Genomic DNA, 27,388 nt, shown 5'->3' on the forward strand with positions numbered 1-27,388 from the left:
TCCACATTTCCATCATTAATTTCCACTCAGGTAATTTAAAAACAGTAGTCCAGATGCTCAGTGAGGGAAAACTGGCTATTGCTCTGCTTGGAAAAAGTAAGTTTGCCCCATTTATAAGGCGTCCTGGATCTGGTCCCAACTATTCAAATGTCAATATGTCAGTCTGTATTATGTGAACAAATTGATGCTATTTTATTTGGGAATATATTTGAGTTTTATAGCCATCTCTTCAAAAAGAAAAATATATATACATTTCTGGTTTATATGGCATTTTTTATTAAAAACAAATAATCAATAGAGCTGGGTTTGCTTTTGTTTTTACTGAGCATTGGAACAGATCACATACTTAGGCCCTTATATCATAGGCCAACAGCCACTCAAGTCAAGCTTAGAGGCAGTATTTCTTTTAGTCACTGAATCATACCTATTCTTTTCATTAACTTCATAGTCAAATCCACTTCAGTTCTCCGTCTGTTTGTTTTGCTATCACAGACTGCACATAGACTAGGCTTATTCACAGGCACCAAGGCACAAGGAGGTTTGATCCAACATAGTGAACTAAAATGGCAAGTACAAAGACTCAAAAGCAGGTTCAGCCAAAACACCAGCCCAATACATTAGCTGAGCACAAGAGCTTCCCAAACAGCAGGATACTGGCTTGAAGTACAAGGGCAGTTCAGCTGAATCATGAAAGTTAGTCTCATGCTATTTGGCTCAAAACCTGGACAACTGAACAAAATAAGGGAACCCTAGATTAACTTCCAGTTAGCTTGCTGAGTGTTGTGGGGACTCTGCCTCTGTGGCTATCACTTCAGAAAATGTCATTTGTTTTTCATAGCAACCACAGCCTGTAGGTGCAAGAACAGGATAAAAGTGAGGAAAAATAAAGCAATATTTACAGTTGATCTTTTTTTCACTTACTTCTCACACACAGAAGTGATTCATTTTTACCAATAGGGAAAGTAAGGGCATCCCTTTCATGAGTCAGATTTTTTTTTTTTTTCTTGTGGATTTCTCTGTTTTCAATGTCTTGTTTCTTGATTTTGCTTTTAATTTCCTGCCACAGAGATAAACTTAGCATTAAAAAGGTGACCATGAAATGTGCTTTCTCCTCATCCCATCTTAGTATTTTTTAACTAAGTTACAATTCAGGACTTCTTGTTGCTAATAACAGTCTGAAGCAAGTGGTTCAGGTCAGTCTTAAGTGCCTAAATATATGGAAGCTAACAAATACACATCTTTTTCGTCTTTGGTCAAGAGACACAAAACCTCATGAAAACAGGCCATATTTCATAAATAGATACACAAGCAGATTGAGGACTTACTTTCAGTCCTCACAGTTTGAAGACCCTAATGAGCTCTTCTGAAAAAAAAAAAAAAAAATCAATAAATTTTATACATACAAACCTAAATTTCACAATTTAGCCCTGATGTAAGTCATGTGGGCCTCACAAGTCACATCAGAAATTAATCAGCCGTATAGAGGTGATGCTGAAAGGGCTGAAAAGTATCCACTGACTTTGCATGCCTCTGTTTACGGTTGTCTGGCTTTAAACACTTACCAGCAGGTGTCTAAATTAGGCAATCTAAAAAAAGAAGAACCCAGAATCTGGGGGACTTTTCAGAAAATATTTCCCCAAGTGACTTGTTCAAGGATTTTGAGTGTGCCAGTGCTCAATTCGGAAAAGGCAACCAAGGGCTCAATCCAAAACTGACTCAAGAACACAGTTGGTTTGTGTGACTCTCACATCTCTGGAAGCAGCAATCACAATGTATGACAGATTGTGTAGTATAATGTGTATGTTACAGGGTTCTGAGGCAGAGAGGTGGTCATTTTCATATTGAAACTATATACTGCTTTTCTATGCACCTGGCTAGATACTTGGTATACAGACTTTGTCTTCTCTAAAAAGGAGAAGGAAAAAAAAAGTAAGTAAAGGCTGGTTTTAATCCTGTTCGTTCATGATCTATACTACAATCCTGAAACCAAAGAAAAAACAATCCTTAATCTTTCTTGGCTAGTCAAGGAGTGCCCAAGGAACATACTATAATAATTTTGACTGGTATTTAGAAAGTGTACCTTGCTTTTTTAAGTTTTCTTGGACTTTCTGGAGCTAAAAATGAATCTGGAAAATCAGTGTCACTTGGATACCAGTCATTCAAGTATTCTGATGCCAGACTTCTAGCATAGTTTTTATCTTTCTCAAAGATTTGTTTCATGAGATTTAAGAACTGAAAACATCTTAACATTTTTTTTTATATTAACAGCTCTGTCAAAATACTGAGCTCCCCCTCACTGGCTAACAGGACTTGAAAACTCCTTGTCTTCCTCAAGATCTTATCAAAGATTAATTCACATAACTAGAAATGCATCCCTTTTCTTAATAAAAGAAAGGCTGCACTTATTTTTCTTTAAAGTTACCACCAGGAGAGTCAGGATATGAAAATAAAAGCTTTTAACAATATAGGCAAAAAGACAGTTTTGGAGAAGATAGACAGTGACAGAGTGCAAACAGAGGTGAGAAAGGAGGTCAAACTATTCATCAGATAAATACACATGTGAGAAACCAGGTGTGGAGAAGAGTTCACTTAAGAAAAAACAGGGAAATGTAAAAGCCCATGAGACACTGAAAACAGATTGGTGAGGTCCCATCCATCTGCAGCTGTCTTGTTGGAAAAAATAAAGGACAGTATTTTCCTACTATTTAGTAAAGGAAATTGGGACAGATTAACAGGTTTTCTGATTCTTTTTATGAAAGTTTAAGTAAAGGAAGAAAATTCCAAGATCTTGGTTATTACATGTATTTAACTAAGCACAGAATTTGGCCCAACATACATTTTTGTAAGAGAGAATTTTTTTTCTTTTCATGACATCTTTACTCAAGTAACACAATACCTGACTTACAACCACAGGGTAAAATCCAGTAACTGTGGATGGGATGGGTAGAAGAGCACTGACAGCATCATTCCTGGGTGGGAACCTGAGCTACAGAGCCTTTGAAGGTTAGGTACAACAGGGCCACAGTTGGGCATGTCCACATGTAATGTCTACATTAGCAAGTAGAGCAGCTCAATGGGCATAGATTCGCTGCACGACTTGGTTGATGTTGAGGACCACATGTCCCCCTGCTGAGCATTTCAGAAGGTTTTAACTGTGAGTAGCTGCAGTCTGGAAGCAGGCACTGGAAGCCAAGGAGCACAGGAGGGCCCCAGGTGTGCTCCCGCCTTGCTCTCCCAGCTCACTTCCACCTAGAGTACATCCCACCAGTACAGTCCTCAGGCAGGATGACTGGGGGATCCGCTTCAAAGGTGCCACCGTAATCTACAGAGGAGACACTGACTGTCCCCTCACCTGGGCTGGCAACAGGTGAGCCCTGTCCCTGGTGGGAGATAGGTGGAGAACTGCCAAGGTTTTTTGGCTGGGCAAGCTCAGGCATGAGCCAAGTTCTGAGCAGTTCAGTTATGTCCACACTGAAGCATTTCTTAGAGGGACAGAAAGAAACAAAAGCTTAGAGACCCGATGAATTTCAGGCCATGACCAGCAGTAGGTTCAGGGCAGCATTTTTTAAAGTATTATTTTGCTACCTGAGTAACACTTCAGGGACCTGCATAGCACTTAGAATAATTTGCCTGAGGCCACCACAGCCATTTGTGGCAGAACAGGAAAATGCACCTTGATCCCCAGAGGCTCTGGCTAACACCATAACCACACCAGCGTCCTTCCTCTTTTCTCCTTCCTGAATCAGCTTAAATTCATGTAACAGGAACATATTTTGCTCACAGAGAGATGGGCCCTTGAAAGACATTGCCATAAGACATTTCTTAACGAAAGAGGGACACTTTGATTACAAAAGAAAAATCCACATGGCATGTAAGAAGCTGTGCAGAGCCCACAATGGTCTATCAAGTGTGGTCACAGTAGTATGAAATGAAAGATGGCTGTGGAGATGCAAGAGGAAGGGAGGTTGTGAGGTAAAAGGAAAAGCTACAAAAGATATGTATTTATTCAAAAGAAAATAAAGTTCTTAGCTATCATCCTACTTCATTCAATGGCAAAATTTCTGCCAACTTCAGCAAGACAACTGACTGACAAGCCACGCTCATGAGTAAAGAAAGTGAGTCACTGATGTGCAACCTGGAACTGTCACTCCTTGTGAGACACAGAGATGCCAACACTTTGTTTCATCCCATATAGGCAGGAAAATTTAAATATTAGATTTATTCTTTTCAGATTGAAATATGCTGTGAATATCTGTTTTGATTAAGTCACAAAATTTATATTAGGCCTTGAGGTTTTGCCTTATGCTACGAAAGGAAAAGCTAAAATATTAAGTGCGGAACACTCTGTATATTTAGTACATCAATATATATAATATGAAAATGGAAATGATATCTCATTTTGGTAATTTCTTGCAAAATGTTTACAAAAATCAGTACATTCACCCGAAAATATTTTCTATTTAATTGAGCAAGCAGTTCAGGATTTCCGACCAATTTTCTCTTCATTGCCTTTTACAGGCTGTACTTGTATGAACAGGAATTTTAACAGAAAGCTTAAATTTGAAAAACTCAGGCAAGTTACCACGCTCAAAATCTTGCTCCTCCTCATGGAGAAGCCTTGCTAATTAGTTTTAATGAAGCTGTGATAGCACCTATTACCTTTCACAGCTTTGGATCAGCCTTTGGTGGAGAATCTTTAACTATATCTTTCATCACAGTAAAAATCTAAAGAGATGGAAATTAATCAAAGTTAATAGGTTTTTTCTCAAGGCTTGTCTTAATTGGTTTAGTTCACTTTAGTCAAATATTTCATTTGTGATATTTTGTTTACTGGGTGTAAAAAAGACAGTGAAAAAAAAAAATGAAAAATTAGTTTAAATTAATCCACTATTTTTCTCTGTGTTTACAATAAGCTCTTCTACAATTCACATTTTCTAATCATAGTGCTGGAGGAACACGTATGTTTTCCTTGCATGTGCACAAGTAGCAATGTATATGTAAACTGCTACCAAATATTATGATGTGTACTTTTTTTTGTGGTATGCTTGCAATATTAATACAAGATCTCATTGAATTATTCATCTCCCATTCTGTCCCTTATACTAATAAACCATGAAAAAAATAGACAGTATCTATCTGACCAAAATGAAGAGAGTAAGATGTGGCAGTGTTTTTTTCCAACTATCTAGGGTTTTTTCAGTCTCCCAACAGCCTGAGCTCCCACAGGAGGGGAAAATTGTCTCAAGTCTAATAGCAGGCAGTTGGGTGAGCGCACAGGGAAGAAGACTAGTGTTGGTTTTATGGCCATAGCATTAGGATGGGAATGAGTGGCTTATGAAGGATGAAAACAAGAGGCAAGAAGAATGAATGTCTGATCTCATATGCACCCCATGACAACTGAGAAGAAAATAGTGCTGATTGTCAGCTTAATGCCAGGTAAGAAGAAATTGCATTTCCAAATTTGGGGCAAAGAGTCAAAATATTGACATTTGCTGTGTAAAACAAATTCCAAAAGGTTTCTGGGGAAACATCAAAACAATTATATCAAAACTCTAAATATTGGAATGTTTCCACTACATTATGTCAGTTTGGCAATACAAACAGTTATAATTCTTTCTAAAGTTAAACAGAAAACAGACATCACATTATCATTAATGTAAAGGTCTAAAAAAAATTAAAATATGAATGAAATATAAATTGAATGGTACAAGAAAACTAAAATAACACAAAGAAGCTGTCATTGCCAGTAAGATTCAAAATATTTTAAAAATAAATATATTGCAAAATATTTGCATTTTGACAGCAAAATGTTATTTTCTGATTTTAAAAAATCCAATATTTTGAAAGAATCCAACCATTCAGATCATAAGCAAGATATACCTTAGTGTCATTCTTGTTCTTTCCATTTTTTGGGGTCATTTTGATCTTTGGACAATAAAATGTGCAACTGGAGATATGAGTATCTAGTTCTGTTTGTATAATGGAGAAAAGGTACAGTTTTAAAGGTATTTTTCTCTGTGAACCATCTTTAGTCTAAAATAATATAAAACAAATGCCCATTCCACTTACAGCCAGCACTTCCCTAGTTAAATGCAACACTGTGTAACATGGTTCTTACTTTAAGAGTAAAGCAAGCTTTTTTGAGAAGTGTGGGAGAAAGTATTCAGAGGAAGACAAAGCCACAGCGACAAGCTTAGACTGGACCCTGCTTTGCTAGACGTTTCCTTACACAGGGCTACCGGCATCCCTCCGGAACCCCCTTGTCAGTGATGCTGTGCAAACTGACACAGTTTCATCCATTTGATGCAACCTGCAGGGTCTTAATTCCTGTTCCCTCACTGTGGCTTGAAAAGCAGAAGAAAAGGACACTGGGTAGGAAGTTGCTTACAATCTTCCTGCTACCTTTTATGAGATTAAATGAGGGGATTTCCCATCAAGGTGAAGGGGAAAGCACACCTGTAAAGACTGAACATCAGCAATAATTTGGCATAGCTTCCTTCCTGCTCCAAGACTTGCTGGCACGTTTCTCACTTTTTTCAAACTCTCTTTTGTGTTACAGCTGAAAAACGCTATAGAATTTGAAAGCTGCAAAGCTGTACTTTCCCACCTGCTCACGTCTTAACATGACTGGACTATTTTTGGTTTAGAAAAACTGAAGAACTGCTTTTATACCTCTCTGCCTCTTTACCTTCCAGTTTTGTTCTGTGATTTATTTTTCCTTATTCTGTCTTTCGCTCCCATGTGTCATTGTGTTCGCTCCCATGTGTCATTGTGTTTTCTTTAAAAACTACCACACCCTCCGTCCTCCACCATTGGGACAGCCTGGGCTTTTCTTGTGTTTGGATCACTCATTTGGATGTCACTCTGCTGATAGAAGCCTGGAGTGCAGAAGGCAGATAAACCCCATTTAATCTGTATAAAATAACGGTTGGACAAGAGCTGACCAAAATATGTTCTGAAAGGGCCTGATCTAATATCCCTTGCAATCAATGGAAGGCCTTTAACTGACTTCAGCAGGTCTTAGATAAGGACCCACATTAATATTATTACCATTATCATTTGTAACGGAGGCTCTCAGCATTGCTGTACGGTATCTTTTGTAAGAATAAGAAAAAATATGAGATGGTATGTTTCTCTCTGTTGTTTTAAAATAATATTAATTTAATGCAAATTATTGCTTGCTTTGTTTTCTTTTCTGATTTTATATATCAGATGTTCCTTTGTTAGAGGTCCTCCATGGTTTTGAGATCTCTCAAGCCTCAACAGAAAGACAAGAACATTAAAAATCAACAAGTTCTTCTCCTAGATAATTTAGGCATTTGTGGTGATTAAATGTCAAATAAAAAAGATTTTGGAATAATTCAGATGAAAGAAGTCCCACCTTATTGAATCATGTTTCACTTGGGTGACCCTGATACCGTTGTCCTTCATGTTGCATTGTGTTCCAGGAAGAAAATGCCTTAGATATCTGATATAAAAGCCCAAGCTGAACTTTCTCAGGCCAGAGATGTTGAAGGCTTAAAAAAAGCCATAAATTCTGCTCCCCTTTTATAAAATTGCTTAAATAATATGTAATAAAAATCTGTAGAGATCAGAAAAATTAATAAGTCTGTCTCTGCCACTGTTGACCTTCAATGTTTGGAAAGAAGGCAGTAGAGCAGGAGAAACTGTCCTAAAAGAAAGATATCTCTCAGAGAGATTTTTACTTCAGTAACTTTCCATTTGATTTCTATCACAATTGTTTCAGTGACTCTCTTAAACTTAAATCGATTAACTTTTGCAATGTACTCTAAGAAATGAAAATGTTATTACCACTTGCAACAGTCCTTAAGCTGGACCTGCTGAAGCTAGATGATATACTTTGGGTCAGGCAAGAGATGTCTAACAGCATGCAGTCGTCTTCTCTTAAGCTCTTAGTCTGAAAAGTGAGCTCAGCAACTCCAAGATCACACTTGAGCACTTGTGCAAGTTGTACCAATGTGATTTGTTGCTGGCCATTGCTCTGGAAGTCATCACAATGAGAACTGAGATTCATGTATTGTGTGTTCTGGGCTTTGTCCTACTCTCATTTAGATTATAAGAAAAATCCTTTTAACTCTGCTACAAACAGAAGCAGGCAGAAGATGTGCAAGGAGCCTGTTAAAGAACTAGCAACTAGATTCAGGGTTGCTTCTAAGCCTGAATTTTGTCTAAACTGACATATATACATACACAAAAATGTACACATTTTTTTATCAGTATCTAAAAAGCTGTTTCTTACACCACTTTACTCTTTTTACCTTCTTTCCCTGAGTTGTTACATACCTTCATCCGCTTTTAAAATTGTAGTTTGTATGCCCGGACCTCAATACAGGAATTAATCAGCTCATCAATAAACACTTAAGTCATCCACTTCTTATCTCTAAGAGGTATCTGGTAACTTCTAGTACTTTGGCTTGTATGTTTTACTAACTCAGTACATTGAAAAATGTATGTAACTACGGAGTTTAAATGAGTACAAATAGTGTTATTTATATGTCAACAATGAGGTTTGTCTATGTTTAAAGTTATTTAGTTTTTAAATTGCATTTTCAGTTAAACTGATACAGTAAAATTAATTCAAACCACGTGTGATTCATATAATTTTTTTAATCTCAAATAGCTAGTTAATCTGAATTAATACGAGTCAGACTGAGCAAAAATAATAGCATTTATACCATATTTTCATTATTTTTACAAATTTGCTTTCCATTGTGATTTCAGACTAAACAATTTTAATTTTGGTAAAGACAAAAACCTAGATCTGGTCTCAGCACTCCAAAGCACTGGACCACTGACGAAGTTACAGAATAGCCAGAATAGAAGGAATTCTTACAAGTGGGTACCAAGTTTTAGCACAGGGACAGTTAAACGCGGGGGAAGGAGCTCTCAGTTTGCAGTGGGGTAGGAAAGAAAGCACACTGGTTTGCCAATCACAGCTTTGCTAATCAAGGCACGGGGAGTGGAGGAGGGAGGAGTGGGAAGTGGAAGCACTGAAAGTCTCAGGAAACTCAACTATAACTTTATGTCCAAGTAAAGCTCTGTGAGATGGTAATACAGCCAAAGGGAGACTCTGCAAAATATTTGCTAAGGTGCAACTCCACGAGAATAACTAAATTTGAGACAATGTGATAATTGTTATTTCTGCAAAGGATTGATGGGTGGCTTTCTAGTCATATACCATTGACACTTGAAAGAACATCACTGAGATGACCTGAAGAAATAAGAAGCCGGCCATTTAACTAAATATTTGAGACAGACATTACAAAAGTGTTTCCAGCTAATGAAAGGACACAGAAAAGCATAGCAAGCCTATGTAATCAAAGCAGTAGGCAGTACTTAAAGACTGATCTTGATCACTGACGTCCTAGAAATACAAAGTATAATAAATGCCAGAGGAAGGATCAGTCATGTGCTGAACAGAAGGCACCAGGAGCATGCAGAGCCATTCTTCTCAGGCTCTATTACTCATGGCAGTAAGTCAGATGAACCCTGGGAAGTGGATTTCAAGCCACAGTGAGGGAACAGGAATTAAGACCCTGCAGGTTGCATCAAATGGATGAAACTGTGTCAGTTTGCACAGCATCACTGACAAGGGGGTTCCGGAGGGATGCCGGTAGCCCTGTGTAAGGAAACGTCTAGCAAAGCAGGGTCCAGTCTAAGCTTGTCGCTGTGGATTTCCTACTTCACTGTAAGCATAGAAGCTTTAAATCAGGCCTGGTGTCTCTATTATCACAGCTAGTATACAACGACCTTCATTACAAATCCAAACTAAAATAAACCAGTGTTGTCTCCAGGAGCTCAGTGGCAGAACTGGACTTGAAAAGGCAGTTTGCAGAGGAGACAACAAACAGCAGCTGTTCATTGAGACCCAGGGTATAGGAAAGGTATATGTTAATGGTCTGTTGGGCTGTACTGTCATACCAATGCAGCCGATGCAGAAATTCTAAAGAATGTCTCTTGACATGTGAGGCAAGGATGAAAAGCTGGAGAGGCAACTCCATTGTAGCAGTGATGCAGAGCATCAAATCTCATTTCTTGACAAGGTCTGGAAGATCTGGCCGAGAGACCCAAGTGCCACAGTAACAGATCCTGCAGGATGAAACATGGTCTAAGTCTCGACCAAAAGCAAAGTGACAAAATCCTGGTATGACAGCAATGTATTCAGGTTATCGCTCTCCCAAAGGCATCAGTCAGGCAGTTACGTTCCCCTAAGATATGGTATTTCACATGGACTTGGGCATAGTTTCATCTGTGCAAATAGTGCTTATTTTTAGAGTTCTCCACTTAGCCAATGCTTTTAATTTTGAAATTAATCTTTTGGCACTGTCAACATTTCCCCCATTCGGACACAAGAGGCTAACTGAGGAAGGCCTGAGCCTTTTGTACATCTGTACTCAGTGCACGTGCTTAATCAAAAGGAGGTCAAGAAGGTTTGAGCGTTTCCTTAAGGTTTGTAAGTGCACAAGTATTTCCCTGAATCAGGGCCTACATCACCATTACTAATTAAGATAGCACAGGAGATAACTGCAAGTGGAGAGCACCTTCCTCAGTCAAAGGGAAGTAGCTGGTGTGTGTCATGCTGCTCTCCTGTGAAATGAGACCAGTGGAAGACACTTATTCTACAAATGAATCTTTTGTGAGTTTCACTGTTGCCTACAGTAACCCTGAGGTCATTCTCTGCAGTCAACTCATCTGTATCGGAAAGGAAAGGAATATAGATTGATGACAGGGCCTTTCCAACACCCATATTAAAAAAAAAAATATTGTGTAGTGTACCAAATCGCCTGAAAATGTTTCTTGTGAAACAGAGAATATTCTTGGTGTTGCTACTTTCCGCATAAGAGTAAACCAGACGTCTTTCTTTATTTTCTTATATAAAACCATGTGAAGCTTTTATGACTCATTCCTTACACAAGATTTCTGCTAATAGAGTATTGGGGTAAACTGCTCCAAAGCTAGGCATGACCTTGCCCAGTGGAAAGTCTTTATAACAATGGATATCCTGACCTGTCATCCAGTTACAGAAACAAAAATCTCTATTTATTAATCCTGTGGAAGAAAGTGCAAACACCACAGGGTAAGGGAACTCTACAGGCCATTGCTCTTTGGGAAAGTCAAAGCCAATAAAACTACATTTGCCTGACCAGAACCTTACAGAGTAGAGTAAATAGTCACAAAATAGCCCCCGCCTTTTCAAACAGTGCTGAATTGCTAGCTACAAGCAAAAAAAGTATATTCTTTTGTAGACTTACGGTAATCCCTAAAACCTGGAGAGGAAACTGAAAACAGAAGACAGGATGGCCCTGAGGCTTTTAGAAACAGCTGAAAAAGCCCACACTATTTCTAGAGCAGCCTGCAGCATATAAAAAATATGAGGAATCCCTGAATTCTGACACTTTAGCAATGTCATAAAAAGAAAAAATAAAAGGTGGTTTTCTGATAATACCAGCTTTGTCTGAGGAAGACCAGAAGAGTGAATATCAATCTTCATGTACCAGAGGGAGAGAAATAGCCAGCTGGGCTAGAATATTAGCCAAAATACTTATGAACTGTGTGGTTGCCAAGTACAGCTAAAATGTCACTGGGAAGGCTAAGAGTATGTTTTCTTACTGGGGAATTCCAGAGGAACTATTATGAAAAAAAAAAAAAAAAAAAAAAAAAAAGACCATGGTTTCTAGGGCAAGTTTTCAAAGCTTTTTTGGCAAGATATAATTTCTACTGCATTATCACCAGCCCTCAATATCCTCAAGCAAAGGCAGAGACTTGAAGAAATGTGCAGACAAGATGATCCTTCCTTGGCACAGTTGCGTACAGATCAGCTCCTGTTATGTCAGCTAAGTAAAACAGACTTTGCAGAGAAGTACTTGCCATCTCAGTGACTGACGCTTGAAGAAACTCTATCTATGCATGCATCTATCTATCTTACTATCTATTTATAGAAGATAGAGGTTGTACAGACTATATTATGGCAATGTCCAGTTGTCTTTGAACCATTTAGATTTAGATGAGAATTTAGATGAAGAGCAAAAGTGAACACTGTGCAAAATCACAAGAAAATTTTTCTCAGCAAAATCCTGTGAGTAATTTTCTACAAAAGATGCTGAAGTATTATCAGGAGTACCAAAATCAGGGCATTTAAACAGAAACAATGTTGCCTCTATTTCTTACAAAGCTGAGATGTTAAAAAATCAAATTATTTGCCATAGAAGCAACATCTGCTAGTGTGAAAATAGGTTTAATACATTTCAACTTCAGTTGAATGGTTTTATCCCCTGCAGTTGCATAGTCAAAGGAACTTGTGCAGTATGAACCTGTACGGGATTTATGGCAGTGCAGTATGAACAAGTACAGGATTTATGTTTAAAGCAGCCTGAAGGAGCAGCTCCTGTAATCAGGTCATGACATTCATTTGGCTAAGTCTGAAAACTAGAGATGGACCATTTAGACATTGTCATTGGCTACTTCATAATTGGTATAGAAACATTCAAAATGTTTCTCAGTTCTGTCCAAACTCCTCCAGAATTGCATTTCTTCTAACCCCGAGTAAATGCCTTCAGCTTCATTCTTGACCTCTAGAAGGCACTGGCACCTCAGAGGAGAGAATTTGTGTGTATGTGTTAACTTACTACATTGAGATTTAGGGCATTTGAGGTTAATTTTAATGCCCCTTCCTGTGTGATTGCATAGCTCCTACACGTCTGTCAAGAAGTCATTTGTCACAACTCCATAATGGCACTTAGCTGGTGTTTTGCCACTATTGACTTCTAGTACCTCACCCCAGGAGCTGAGTCCTGCTCTCTAGTTACATTTGGGCAGAGGGTGGGAATATAAGCAGACATCAACCTCCTCATCAAATTAAAACAACATCTGACAAGTGATAGATCAGTAAAGATGGATGCTTTACTTATTCATATGCACCCCCTAGCAATTTAGCCTGTTCCCTAATTACGTTGTTAAGAAAACCAAATTGCCTCTATTTGTCTTCAATTTCCATCCACTAAACAGTAAGGATCCACTTCATTTTATCATTTTCAGAGCTACTGAAGCTACTTTCACCTACTTTTCTTTTGCACAGGAATCACAGACAGTGCGAGACTGCCTCTCTGTTAGCGACCAGTTTAAAGAGCCAGAAATTCAAGATGGAATTGTTCTGTAATTTTGCTTAAGTAAAGTAGGTGTATTTGTAAAAAATCACTCCTCAGAAGAACTATGATCATACCTGTATTTCTAATTGAGGAAAGGGAATAGGCCTGAAAATTGCAATTTACCTAAAACTGGAATAAAAAAATTAAAGTTCCATGTGAAAACATAGAGGCAAAGCATATATGATTGCAAGTGAACAAAAGATGAACTGAGTATAATAAAATTATTATACTTATGCTTTATTTTTAATGAACCAAGTAGTAAATATTTTATTACAGACTTAAGACTAATAGGTGACTAAGTAAAAGCAATTTTTTCCAGTAATAATGTTGCATGACAAGTCCCTCAGCCATTTTTCACAGGAAGGAAAAGATATCCAACTTTGACCTGAAAGTACAGACCAGAAAATCTGTATTTGGCTGCAGCTGATTCTAATGTAGCAATAATATCCCCATCAAACTGATGTCCTAACAATTGCCCCCACTGCAAGTTCACCTCTGACAAGAAGTTAAGCACCCTTGATAATCAGTTTCTGTAGCATCTCCAAAAATAACTGAGGAATCAGAACTCAACTGCTGTCCTGGTGGTACCACAGGCAGATGATGGGCCAGCTCCCTTTTCATGTGTCTTTGTGTTTTACAGTGCTGACAACACTAGAGCTTGTTTTCGTCAGTATACTATCCAGATATGACTCAGAAGACATATGGAGAATAGATATGCGTACTACCAAGGTTCAATTTTTAAAGTCACTTTTCTGTTCATAACCACACTGCAAAAAAAAACCCTGAAAAACAAACCAACAACCATGCTACAACAAAGATGTGCTAAACTGACAAAAACTGTCACTAATTGTTGTCTAAATCATTAGCTGGTCATCTCCTGCCCTCTAACTTCAGTGAGGATGGGAAAGGAGAAGGTGCTTGATGTATAACTGTGAAAAACATCAATTTGGGGAAAAGTTTCAGATTAACAAACCTGAACACTAAACAATGTCTATTTTACAAAATAAAAAAACTCTAAGTTTATGGCAGACAAACATATGACCCAAACATATTGGTTAGTATTCAAAAGAAGGGGGGAAAAAAATCAGTTTGGTATGGAGACTTTCACATCACAATATTCACACAAAATAAGAAGTGCCTACAAACAGGAGAACAGGCGCTTGTGAATTCCATGTTTGAACCTACATGCATAATATGGCCATTTGCAGGGTGATCTGTAATCCATACTAGAAAGCAACAGTAGATGGCCTACTTTTCACAAAAAGTGAGAGGTAGAGAAAACCACATTATGCCATAGGGAGGGGAAGCACAGGCATAGCCTTCATTATTAATTGGCACACACAAAAAGAGCAAGCAGAAACAAGACTAGTAAAAGAAAGAAGGGAATTCTCCCCAGAAACATATGGGAAGCACAAACCAGAAGTAATAAAACATTCAAGAATAGGGATACAAACCCAGCATGTCCAGAAAATGTAATCATTAATAACGAATGCAATGAAAGCACTGGAAGTGTGAATGCAAAAGTTAATGGCTACTTTTACACATGTGAGAGAGTGCACAGCAAAAAATCAGGGTATCTAAATAAGAAATGTATGAAAAAGTCTTCCAAGTATCATTTTCTATATAACTCACCAGCCTTCACTAAAGGGAGAAGTAAAGGAAAGCACAGAAAATTCCACTTTGACACCTGTCTTTTCAAGCTGTTTTCATTTTCACTGTTTATCTTTGTAGTTCCCACACGACAGAGCTCCCAAAGCCCAGCACTGTCAGCAAGTCACTCTGGCTGCAGACCTGGTTTCCTACTCACTTATGTCACCAGTCCACTAGACCGACTCCTTTTTAGAGATAGCCACCAACGCTAATGTTCAGGCTAACCTTGCCACGTAAACCCAGTGCAGGTTCAAATTGCTAAAGAAAACTAAGCACCGTGTAGGTGCTCTCTGCTCAGGAAGCTGCATGTAAGCCTCTTCAGTACTTTTGACTATCCTTTTCCTATCTGTTTGAACTCTCAAACCACAAGTTTCTGAATGTTGAAAATTCACATTTTCAGGGTACCTCGGGAAATATTTTTGCGGGTCCCCAGAGCATTTCCAACCCCGGAAAACCAGTGTGACTAAATGAATGCAGATGCAATGTTACACACAATTTGAAGAGTTATTGCTAAAAAACATTTGGATAGAAAACATAGGATAGAAAAAGTTTGTTGGACACAAATACTCAGTAATAACGTAATGATTGGTTCAAAGTTGCCTAAGCAATAGCAATCACCTATTTAGCTACTTTGTCTTGCTTCTAGATAGGATCCAGCAAACTTGTTTCAAAACTAATGGTGTGATTTAGGAGTAGTTGAATTGAATTAAACGGCAGCACTTATCGGCACAAGAAAGAGAGGAAGGAGCATGGTGTTACTTTTATGCACAGGCTTACTGCAAACATAATTTGACTAGCTCTTGAACAGCAGTGGGTAACAAGGGTATCAGGGTATAAAATGGAGGTGATTAATTCTGTCTTGGCCTGAAAAAATTACTTTTCTTGCCAATCTTTTGGCACCTCCTACTGACTAATACAGAAAGGAGTGACATAGGCCTGAGGATGTAAAGCAACTATAGTGAGAAATGAAAGGCTTTACCATCTAACCTATATTAGGCTACCACAACATTACAGTAAGCATGAAGGAAAATGAAAAAAGAAGGGAGGGACTGATTCCACTTCACAACATTCAGTTAGTCCAATGCTGGGAGAAGGTTTGAGAGGGAGAGTGTTAAAAGCAAATAAAATATTGGATTTTAATCAGATTATAATGGACTTAGTGGGAAATAGGGGGTTTATGTGTGAAGTGTAAGTCTCCATGACAAATGTAAGAGATGGGATTAATAACGAGTTAACATATGATAGGAAACCTGTAGGAAAAGACTGCAACCAGTGAGTTAGGACCACAGAAAGAGACCCATCTCCTTTACATATCTTCCTGTACAATGACAAATTAGTGAATTTCATAGACAATGGGCTTGACAAGATGAGAGTCTGGCCACCCTTTTATTTAAACCAGTGTCAATCAAATGTATTTCCTTCCAATGTACCAAGTCAATAGAACAAGAGGGAAGAAAGACACCTGTGAGGGGGAACCAGGCCTCCTCCGTGGCATGACAGTGAAAAAAGGGTAAACATAAGCAGTTGGTGTCTATGGGACGTTGCTATGTTCTGCATCACACAAGTAAGTGCCTAGACTCATTTACATGTGTTTACCCTCAACTACACTATTACGGTTTATAGATTAAGCTCAGCTTTCAGGTACAGCTGGGTATATCTAGAGTACCTCAAGAAACATCACCCGAGTCGCTTTGCCTTTACAAGAGCAAAAATGGAATAGAAGCAGCAGGCTGAATTCTCTGTTAAACCAGTGCAAAGGTGCACCTCTGTCAGAGGACACTTTTAAAAGCAGCTACAGAACAAAAGCCTCTCTGCTTGCCAGACGGGCATACATTATAGTAACCACACCCTTCTAGGTAAACCAAGTACATAGAGCAAATCACTTCTTTTGTGAATAGGGTTTACTTTATCATTTTGAAAGGCATATAGCTATTTCTTGACATATTAGTATGCTTAAATGAATCACTTAAGAAAATAAACTTATTTGCCTGTGTTTACATTCATTTGTCCTATCCTCTGTTATTAATCAAATTTGTCTAATATTTTTATCACATTGTGTTTTAGACAAATAAATAAACAACATGATTGCCTTTGAAATACTACATGCTAGCAATAAAATAAAGTCAAGAAATCACAGTCTCCTGTGTGGTGGGAATAGGTGGAAAGGATGTATTATTACTCTAGGTATGCTGATAACATACAATGTCAATACCCCACCATATTGTTAATTTTCTGTTGCTTTTAATACAGTGCCCTGCTACAGGTTAAAAAGATAGATCTGCATGCATCTTATTGTTAGTACTGTGCTTTAAAAAGAGAAAAAAAAAAAAAAAAGAAAAAGAAATTAGACCAGTCTGTGTGATGATGTAGGCTTTTACATGGAAAGGGGCTAGTTTGCACAGAGGGCACCACACCTGGAGCATCACCAAGCCCACCACGCTTGGGTACCTCACTTGACGTGTGGTTCTGCTGGTGTCCAAGGAACTGGTGCCACTCGCCCCAAGCCTCATTTTGCACCTACTATACTGTGTCATTTCAGAACAAATGGAATAACAGCTATTGTACAACATATGTTCAGTTCCTATAGTACTTTATTTTTGCAGTTGGAAGGCCTCAGGCACTGCTCTCCTTCCAAGCCATACACAAACAAAGAGGGTTTACCACAATAAAGAGCCTTTGCTGAAGACTGTAAGGTTTACCTTTTCTCCCTCACTCAAGATCCTAATTTCACCAAGTTATATTCCTTCCTTTCATTCTGTATTATGTAGCTATAACCTACAGTTTTTTTTTTTTCCCAGCAGCAGCACAGGTCCCTCTTGATTTTTCCTTACCTTCTAAACCAATAGGATTGTCCAAGACTTTGGCATCAGGAAAATCTAGATGTAACATCAGAAAGGAAACAGATCTCTTATTCTGTTGGTAATTCCTTTCATATAAAATTTCAATGGATTCAGTCTAACCTCATCACTGCATTCTTACTGCTACCAGACCTGGGCTAAGGCAAACTATACTTTAAAAACGAATAAACAAAAAGAAATAATGCAGTCAACTGGTAAGCCTGAATCATTGCTGTCTTTTTCCAGTTCTGTACCGGAACACACTGCAGATGTTTGGTGTAGGGGCTCCGGTATAATTACAAGGTAACAGTGGTCTAGCAAGCTCTAGAAGGGCATGTGCTGAAACCACATGTGCAAACCTGAAGTTCTAGGCTATGCCATCTACACAGCTGGAGTAGGAGCCAGCAGAGCACCTCCTTCTTTCTTTAAGCACATGGGTGCATAGCCCAGGGGGGATCTTGTTTCCAGCTACTGAAACAGTTTCCTCTCAGCTCACTACCCTTTCTCTGGCTTTTCAGCCCAGATGCAAGAAAACGTGGGTATGATGGTGTAGAGGTAGCCACATGTCCTGCTGGTCCACAGTTTGCTATTTGTTTTGGCCCTAACCAGGTCCACACAATGTCCCTTCCCAGCAGGGCAGGTGGTTGCCACTCACACCTATGTGTTTGCTGTTCTCAGAGTCCTGGCGCACATGCAAATCTGGGTGGTGACACATCCAGCTACCTTTGAGGCAGGTCCCCCTCAGGAAGCCAGCAGTGCAGCCACCAGGCTGGTGCTCACACACACCTTTTGCCAGAACAAAAACGTTAACGCACATTGTTGGACATAATTTATATCCATGGGTAAGGGAATCTGGCTAAATACAGGCCTCTGAGTGACTTGGTATGTGATACAAGCGGAATTAAACCCCAGTCTCCTGCCTGCATCCCCAGAGTTTTTAATCAACCTTCTTATCTTCTTTTACGAGGAACTTAAGTTAGGAAGTCTACATTAAGGGAAAACATACATTTTTACTTTGCTTCAAATGTGTTAACAATACTTATTGAAAATATTTCTGCCCAAAATATCAAAAACCATGCAATTTTCAATGATAAAAATACCACAACTGCATTTGAAACTTTACAGTAACTTCAGTCTAAAAGTGAAACTAAAAAAGTGAAAGTTGCTTTTTTTTTTCAATGCATACAAGCTGAAAGAAATGCAGAAAGTAAACAAAAAAGCATATATTAACATGCATTTATAAAAATGCTTTTGGCATTCTAAGATGGCTTCAGACCAGAGGGAAAGAAAGGAGGCTATTTATAACACTGTCATAGAAAAAAACCCTATGTGTGTGTGATCACATTAAGTAGTTAGACACTGATTTCACAGTATTCCTTGCAGATTCTGTGTCAAACTCAGCAAAAGTAGGAACAACGCATAAGTAGAGTTTGCTGCTGGGATTTTCTGAAGTCTAAAAAGAATTTATGCAGCTATCTCCTATTCATTTGGAAAATCCCGGTGTTTGGGCTTATTACTCTTCTTCTACTAGCTAAATTTCCTTTAAAATGCCTTTTCTCTTTGGTTATGCCTAGTTAACTGACATTGGCAATGATCAGCCCGTTACAGCAGCTGAACAGCAGATTGCAACAGGAAAACCTTAAGGATGAAGACAACACATCTTGGGTTTGATGTTTAACTAGGATTCTTAAAACTTTCTTCACATACTTTTAACTCCATTTTGAGGTTTGTGTTTGTAGTAGAGGTGCAGGAAATCAAGTAATTCAATGTGTATTTACCATATATATATAATTACTTTTATCAAACTACTTATATAATTTGTGTAGGTAAAAGATCACCAGAACATGCAGTTACACTGTTTACAATTACTCTCTCAGTTGATGCAATTACTATAAATAGGCTCAGAGACATCACTAGTTAATGAAGTTGGAAGAGTAATACAAGAAGACATCTGCTACTGCACACCTAGGGCATATGATCTCTTAGTTCAGACACAGAAGTGATTTTTTTTTTTTTTTTTTTTTTTTTTTTTTTTTTTTGGTGTGGGGGGGTGGCTTTGGCAAGGATATATTACAAAGAACCCTCACACCCCAAATGGCCTGAGGCTACAGATGCTTTGGAAAGAAAATGAAATAGTAGAGTCGTGGCTCATTTTTACCTAAATTTTAAACATTAGGAAAAAAGCAACAGCATTGAAGTATATGTGCACACTTTACTGATTTTAGTGGGCTTTATATACACAGATTTGGGGAAAACTGATCTTTAAACCTGGAATGGAGGTAATCCAGATGTGGTGGGGGGGTTCAGTCTGGGAAGAAAAGAATAAGTATTTATTCAGAATCTCTGGAGAAGAAATGTCTTCCACAGAACCTTCAGAAGAAAATTGTGCATATTAACAGTTCTCTTGAGAGCAATAATAGACATTCTTTGCATTTATTCAGCAAATTTACATCCAAATCGGGAGGATGTTGGATTTGTCTCAGTTAACACTGAAATATTTGCAAAAATCAACAGGAGAAAATGTTTCCCACAGAAGCAGGAAGAGATAACCTTGCAGCATTTTGTTTGTACCTCTCTAGTAAACTGTAGGCAACATGGCTGCACTGTTTCAGTGAAATGTACCTTTTCAGACACAAAGTAGTACCTACCCTTAACAGCAGATCCAGTGAATCCTGTGATAGCCTTACAGCTGCATTGAATATGGGCCCAGCTTCAGGCCTCACATGTACATAAGCAATACTCACCAGCAGAGCAGCATTCACAAGTCTGTCTTATTCTTAAATAACTTTCTGTAAAGGATTCAGGACTGTATCCTAAGAGAGCCGAAGTATTATTCCCTTTATCACTAATAAAAGCAACATTTTATATACACACACACAAAGTTATACTCTTGTGGATTATTATCAGCTTTGATTCTGCATCAGTTACTTTCCTTTCTGAAGGAATAGAATGAAACATCTTCAACACCTGGCAACAGTGGCTAGCTACAATGTGAGTACTGAGCCATCTTCCCAAATTTTCTCTGACCTTCTGATTTCCTTCATTCACCAAATACACCAATACCACGAAAAAAAAAGCCACTAAAATCTGGTGGATCAGAGTAGCTTTGCTCTCTCCTGGTGACAGTAGGCATTTTATAAATTGAATAGGTGTAGAACAGAGTTGAATTAGTCTTTGTTTTTCCAGTTCTACCACTGCCACTAGCATTAAAGCCCACCCTTCCTAGCAGGGAAACGCTTCACAAAAAATGCCAAGAAATCACCTCTATTCTGCACCAGTGCTGGTCCCTCGGTGCAGCAGACCCATTTTACAGGTAGGCAAGTGGAGGCTGGGAGCGACAGCAGCTCCTGTCTAAGATGTGGGCAAAGCACATGAGCCCTCGGGCTAATTTGGGACAAGGTGTGATCTCAAGAAGCGCTGCGTCCGCAGAGCTCGGGAAGGCAGCCCCGGCTGGCTGTTCACCCCTGCGCTGTCAGCGTCGGTGAATCCCGTTACAGGACATACGGAGCCTAAGGGACACGAGGGACCCGGCGAGGCGGCGTGGGGAGCTGCCCGCGGGCTGCGCTGTGCCCCACGCACGGACCCGGCCCCGCGGGACGCTCCGCCTCGGGGGACAGCGCGCCCTGACCCCGCCCCGGCCCTTCGGGAGCGGCGCCCCGGGCCCGGGAGTGGCCCCGTGGCTCCGCCCCGGCCCGGCCCGCCCCGTCGGCGGCTCATTGATGAGCCGCGGGCCTTTGAGGAAAAGGCGAGTGCGCCGAAACCGCTGCACAGCCCCGATCTTTCAAACGGCAGCGCAGCCTGGGAACTTTGCATGTTTCGCCATTTTTCACATCCTGACTCATTTCTGTATCAAAAAACGTGTTCTCTGGAGCTCATCGGACACCCACCGCCCCTCCCGCCGCGGCGGCAGGCACCATCCACCGCCTGGCAGCAGCAAGGGGAACTATAGCGAAAATCCCCGGCGGCGCGGCAGCCGCAGTCAAACACCGCGCAGCTCCAATCCCCGGTCATCTCCAGAGTCCCTCTGGCCCCGCAAGAGTCCCCCCAGATCCCCCGGTGTCGCTTTTATTTTGTATTTCCTGCGGCGGTTGCTCGTCCCCCGAGGGCTACTCTGACCCGCACGCCACGGAGGGAGTGGAGCAGGTGCACCTGCCAGGAGCGGTCCCCCGTCCGCGGGAGGCACATACGTGGCCCGGGGGTTGTCGCCGATACACCGGGGGGGCCCGCGCCGCCCCACGGAGAGACTCCTCTTCCCCACTCGCTGTGTACAGCCCGGGGCGGGGGGGGGTAGGAGGGGCTGCCCCCCCGGACCCCGACGGCTTCATCAATGAAAGCGTCCCGCCGCCGGGATGGAGGCTCCGGGCGCGCCGTCGAGGGGCTGCGGCGGTGGCGCTGGGGGGGCCCTGTGCGGCTGGGCGGGGCGGGAAGGCCCCGTCGGGCGCGCTGCCCCTGTCCGCCCGCCCCGCGCCCCGCCGCCGCGGCACGGGCCCGCCGCGCGGCGCCAGGCGCCTGCGCACTGCAGGGGCGCCAGATTTGGCGGGAGGGGGAGTGTCCAAGGGCCCTTTGTTTGATGGCATCTCTGTTTACAGAGTTTACTCTTTAATCTCAACCTGTTTCCTCCTCCTCCTCCCGCGGCTCCTCGGCACTCCCGTGCGCGGCGGCGGAGCGCCTGGGCGCAGCCCGGCAGCAGGGCGCGGCGGCGGGCGCGGGCTCCCCCGTCCTCCTCCCCCAGCGGCCGGTGCGAGCATGGCCCGGAGACCCCGGCACAGGTAACCCGCTGTCTGCGGGCGGGGGGCGGCCGACCCCGCTGCACTCCGCTCCGCGCCTGTCAGACGGGACGCGAGGCGGGAGAGAGGGAAGGCAGCGGCGGGAGAAGGGCTTTCCCGGTGGACGGGGCGGTGCGCGGGCGGGCAGCCTCCTGTCCTCCGCGCACCTGGGCTACTCCGCCCCCGACCCCCAAGCGCAGTGCGAAGCACCCTCCTCCCCGGCGGCTCCGGTGCAGCGGCAGCCCAGAGGGACGCTCCGCAGAACCGCCGCTGAGCGGGCGCCCGGGCCCCGCGCCCCACGGCAGCCGGACGCCGAGGTGGGGCCGCGGGGTGCCGGGACTCGCAGCCCGCAGGGGCCACCGCGGAGCCCGGCGGGGCTGCGTGCCCTGCAGCTGAACGGCAGGACAATGTCGGGTTGGCTCGGCGGCAGCAGGTAGCGCGTCCAGTCTCATTCATTCATTCATCCATTCCCGGCGGGGTGGGACGGCAGGTGGGCGGCGGGCACGGGGCTGGGCTCCCTTCCTCGTCGTCTTTTTTCTTTTAAATTTATTCTTACAGTGGAGGCCCTTTTGCCCTGGGGAGAGCGGCTTTCTGTCGCGGGGGTAGTTGCGCCCAGCGGGGCTTGGCTTTTTCCCGCAAACGCCGTTCGTCACATGCCGGAGCGCGGTTGCCTGGCCAGGCAGCTGCGGGGGCTGCGGGTCCGACGGGGCGATCGGCCGGAGCTGTCAGCCGTGCCCACCTGCCTGCAGCTCTCCCGGGCGAGGGCGACTCCTGCCGCGCCGCGCCAGGGGCCGGGGGCGACGGTGCCCCAGGAGCATCGGGCTGCACGGGTCGGGACGGGACGAGTCGGGACGGGACGGGACGGGGGGGCAGCGCCGCGTGGCTGCGTCCGTGCCGCCGCTGGCGGGCGGGCGCACAGAGCGGGGTTGTTGTCTAATTAGCCGCGGACGGCGGGTCGGACACGTGGAGGCTTTTTTCTCTTTCTCTTTGCAGCACAGCATCCTTCCCTCTTCCCCTCCCCTTTGGCTGGCCGTGGCAGAGGAGAAGGTCTCAGCCCTGCCTTTCCCTGCCCGGCTGTCGGCCCCGTCCGGAGGGATTTGGGACGCGGGGTGCTTTTTTTAAGGAAGAAGGGCTTACGGCAGCGGGCCGCTGGGCGAGCGCCGGGCTGTACTTTCAGTGTCAGAGCCGAGGTGTCGCTCGGGCTGGCGATGAATCACCCGGCCCGTCTCTCCCGAAAGAGAGGGACAGCCGCCGCCTGCCTCGCGGGCGCCTCCCGCAGGGACACGGCGCTCCGCCGCCCCGGGCTTGGCCGGCAGCCCCGCCGCGGCGGCGCGGGCTGCAGGGGCGGCACGGCGCGGTGTCTGCCTGCCCCGCCGGGCGCGGAGCGGAGCGGAGACAGCGGGGCCGCCTCGGCGGGAGCGGGCGCGGGCTCTGCCCCGTGGGGCTAGTGTCCGAATTCCTTCAATCACGGTAGCAGCAGCGAGTCATTTCCTCTCCGCCCCCTCTTCTTTCTTTACCTCTCCCTTTTTATTTATTTTTTTTTCTTTCCCCGTGGATCGTTGCACAAGTCGGTTGTCCGGACAAAAAGCGCCGCCGCTGCTGCTGGGGGAGCGCCGGGGGAGCGGCGCCAGCGGGCGGGGGGCTCTAGCCCTCTTCCCCGGCCGGGCGGAGCGCTGCGGCGTGCCCCTCGCGGGGAGGCTTCGGGGCTGCGGCCGGAGATGAATAATAATAAAAAAGGTTTAGAGCAGCGCTGAGGGCCCGGTTGGCTGAAGCAGCTACCGGGCGTCCCGAAGTCCCAGGGACCTTTTCTCCTGCTGGGGAACCCAGGTAGTACAGCGGCTTTGGCTCAGTGCTGCGGTGCCGGCAAGGCCCCGGTTATTTAGATAAACCGGTTACATTATTGGCACCGCACTAAAATAATTTTAACCTGTTTGCCACTGATGTTCTGCTGCGGCTGCAGAGTGGTGTTTCTCTGCTGTGTCTGAAACACATTGCTGTGCAGGAAGCGTCACTGATGGATGCATACCTGGTGCTTTTACAATCTGTGAAACTCATTTTCAAAATGATACTTGGAAACTGAGCCACAAAACTTCCTTTGGCATATGGGCAGTCGCACAGCTGTCTCTGTGTCACTTAGAAAAGTGAATCTCCTTTGAGCAGCGGCGGAGGAAAGAGCTGTGTTTGTTGCAGCTGGAGCGTGTGAGCTTTGCTCAAGTGCGCTGCCCCGCTGAAGCCTGGGAGGCTCCAGCTGCCAACGAGATGTTCGCCTTGGCGTGCAGAGTTGGAGCTGCAGTCAGCACTTCCCCCAAATGGTTATGTGGGCCGGGGAGTAGGGAGTGAACCGTGGGCCAGGCAGGCTGGAGGACCACAGCACCATGGGGGTGAGAGTGGTAGCGATGGGCTTGGTGGGTGAGTCAGGGGCCACCCGGCAGAGGCTCTGGGAAGGCCACACACATCACAGCAGGCTGTGGAAAACTTCCTGCCTACATGTAGCATAGTTCTCATGTCACATGCCACAGGCCAGAAAACAGGGTGGAAGATGTAAGGTGTGATTAACCCAGTGTACTTTAAAAGAATATATGTTTAACAGCTTGCATTTTGGAGGTGTTTGCATCTTGACTAACAGCCTCCATGCTTCACTGCAGCTTAATTTTAAAAGTGATTACCTGAAAACAAGCTAACGGGATGAACAATGCCTGATAATTTTATTACAAAATAACTTTATTTTAATGTCTTAGTCATACCTTAACATATCACAGCATATCATACTATCAGATATATCACAGTTTTTAGTCTTGCAGCATGGCATTGTCTCCTTTCTAGGACTTGTGGTTATCATCTCTAAGCTGAAGTGTCAGAACTGCTGCTCATATCTTAAAAGTTGGAAATAAAATATTGCCCACCAGAAAGACAGCTCTTGTTGCAAAACTCTTTTAAAATTTTTGTTAACTGAGCAGGGCAAGTGCTGTTTATGAAAAGAGTAACAGAGTCCTTTTTACCTGTAGATAGCCTCTGGGGAAATCCCTTAGTCATGAACTAGGTGAGAAGCAGAGTATTTCAAAAACAGTATGAGGTATGTAGAAATGGAATAGAGGTGATGAAGTCTTAAGTTAAAGAAACGGACAGTATAAAAAGGTTCAATCATTCAGTTGTTGGTGGCAGGATATTGAATATACTTGTCCTCAACCCTTGTCTGTCTAGACCCATAAATGGCAGGCACATTTTATATTAGAGCCTATTGCATTTTAATGCCATCGCTTACTGGCTTTACTTAATTACAGAAACTTTTACCTTCACATATAGGGTCCATAACCATATTCTCAAACAAAGTTATTAGTGATAAACTTTTTGTATTTATACATAGTCTGTTTTACTTGGGAATGATACAACTATCCTCTATTAAGCATACAAAAATGGTAATATTTTTCAGAATGTATGGCACGAGTTAAAGATTTTGACCATGTGCTTGTGTAATGGACACAGCCTCTAGTTCTCTTTATTGTCCCAAACATTGTATTTTAATTTGAAACCTTCATCGGTTGAAAGTCTGCCAAATGTGTAATTCACCACTGATCCAACAGTAAGAGCAGGTCTAAACATGCACAGTAACACGAAGGTTGCCAGCCCTTTGCTTGTATCTGTGGATACCAAAAACAGCAGAACCAGTTCAGAACACTAGAACAACAGAATGCAGAACAAAATCTTGTTGTGCAAGTTTCAAAACTTTTATCTATGTAACCTTTGTAAGGATTGTAGTGGGTTTTTTTGTGCTTTGTAATTAAGTAGCTCAAGTCCTCATGTTCCTCTCTGTTTCACTGTGTTTCCTTCTGCAGTATATACAGTAGTGATGATGACGAAGATGATGTTGAGATGTATGATCATGATTATGATGGTCTGCTTCCCAAGACCGGAAAACGTCACTTAGGAAAAACCAGATGGACTCGCGAAGAGGTAAATTCGAGTTCATTCATATCCTGCCTGTAAAAAGATGGAGAGAGTATGGATCACATCTGAGTTGCTTTTCTGCAAACTAACTTCAGCACTAGTCCCACGTACATGAATGAAGAAAGTTTCAACCCATTAGCTACATTCAGTGTTTTATTTAACTTTTAGGGTTGTTCTTCTCTTTTAAACAAATACATAAACACAGTTTTTAATATCCACCAAGGTCTGTGTTACAGGTATGTGAGTCTCTGTGTAATCCCTGTTGGAGAAACAGATTAAGAGTTACCTGCAGCAGTGCTTGATTGTTACTGCTGCCTCTTTTTGTTTGAAAACAGTTGCTATGCAAGAACTGGCGTGTGTTCAGTGTCCCACAGCAGCAAACAACTGTGGCAGAAACTGCTGCAGTCCTTTTGTGCCGTTTGAAATTTGCACTTTAATTGCAGCATTATGATTCTGAGTGGAAATAAGTTGAAAGCTGGAAGAAATAAATCTAGCAGTACCAAAATTGAGCATTGAAGATGTATTTTGTATTTGAAGGTCAGGATGCGTTTTAGCCACAGTAACCTTGCGCTGACTTTCTGAATAAATTGTGGTATCAAACTCCGTTGCCAGGTGGCTATCCTCTGGCCATTTAACTGGTTTGAGTTTATTATGAAATACATTAATACGGTTCTTAAGTTACGTTTTGACTTTCTCCTCTAACAGTGTTTGTTGATATATAAACAATTGCAGGTCACCTCTTGCAAGCATTTTTAATTTCTTTTTTTAAATGGTGGATGTCCTTGTGATGTGGCCTGGGAGGAAGGAATGGCCAATGGCCACTTTTCTTCCACATGAACTGGGAGCATACTGGTAGGCGCTAATCAGGGAAGGGGAGGTTCCTCTCCTCTTATCTCTAGGGGCAGTTCTCACTCATCTTACACTATCTTGATCTTTCCCAGTACATGAGATTAGTATTTTTTTGTCTTTAGGTTCTGTATTTCTGGCCTTATCTTTAAAAATACTAGACCAAATTTTTTGCTGT

General features: G+C 42.6%; 1 protein-coding gene across 9 annotated transcripts in view; it reads left to right on the forward strand.

Annotated features, from left to right (window-relative positions):
* The first annotated feature begins 22,037 nt into the window (after positions 1-22,037).
* The window catches only part of MYB (MYB proto-oncogene, transcription factor), a 28,960-nt gene continuing 23,609 nt past the window's right edge, over positions 22,038-27,388 (forward strand). For 2 of the 9 annotated variants that reach the window (XM_065057059.1, XM_065057060.1), the window contains exons 1-2: positions 22,160-22,422; positions 26,253-26,370. In XM_065057059.1, coding sequence (XP_064913131.1) covers positions 22,400-22,422; positions 26,253-26,370 — 141 coding nt within the window. In that variant the 5' untranslated portion in view covers positions 22,160-22,399. Of the gene's footprint in view, positions 22,853-26,252; positions 26,371-27,388 lie in introns of all 9 variants that reach the window. The other 7 variants (XM_065057062.1, XM_065057063.1, XM_065057065.1 and 4 more) reach the window with 5 other exon arrangements.

This window comes from Columba livia, chromosome 3, assembly GCF_036013475.1.
Source record: "Columba livia isolate bColLiv1 breed racing homer chromosome 3, bColLiv1.pat.W.v2, whole genome shotgun sequence".
Classification (NCBI taxonomy): domain Eukaryota; kingdom Metazoa; phylum Chordata; class Aves; order Columbiformes; family Columbidae; genus Columba; species Columba livia.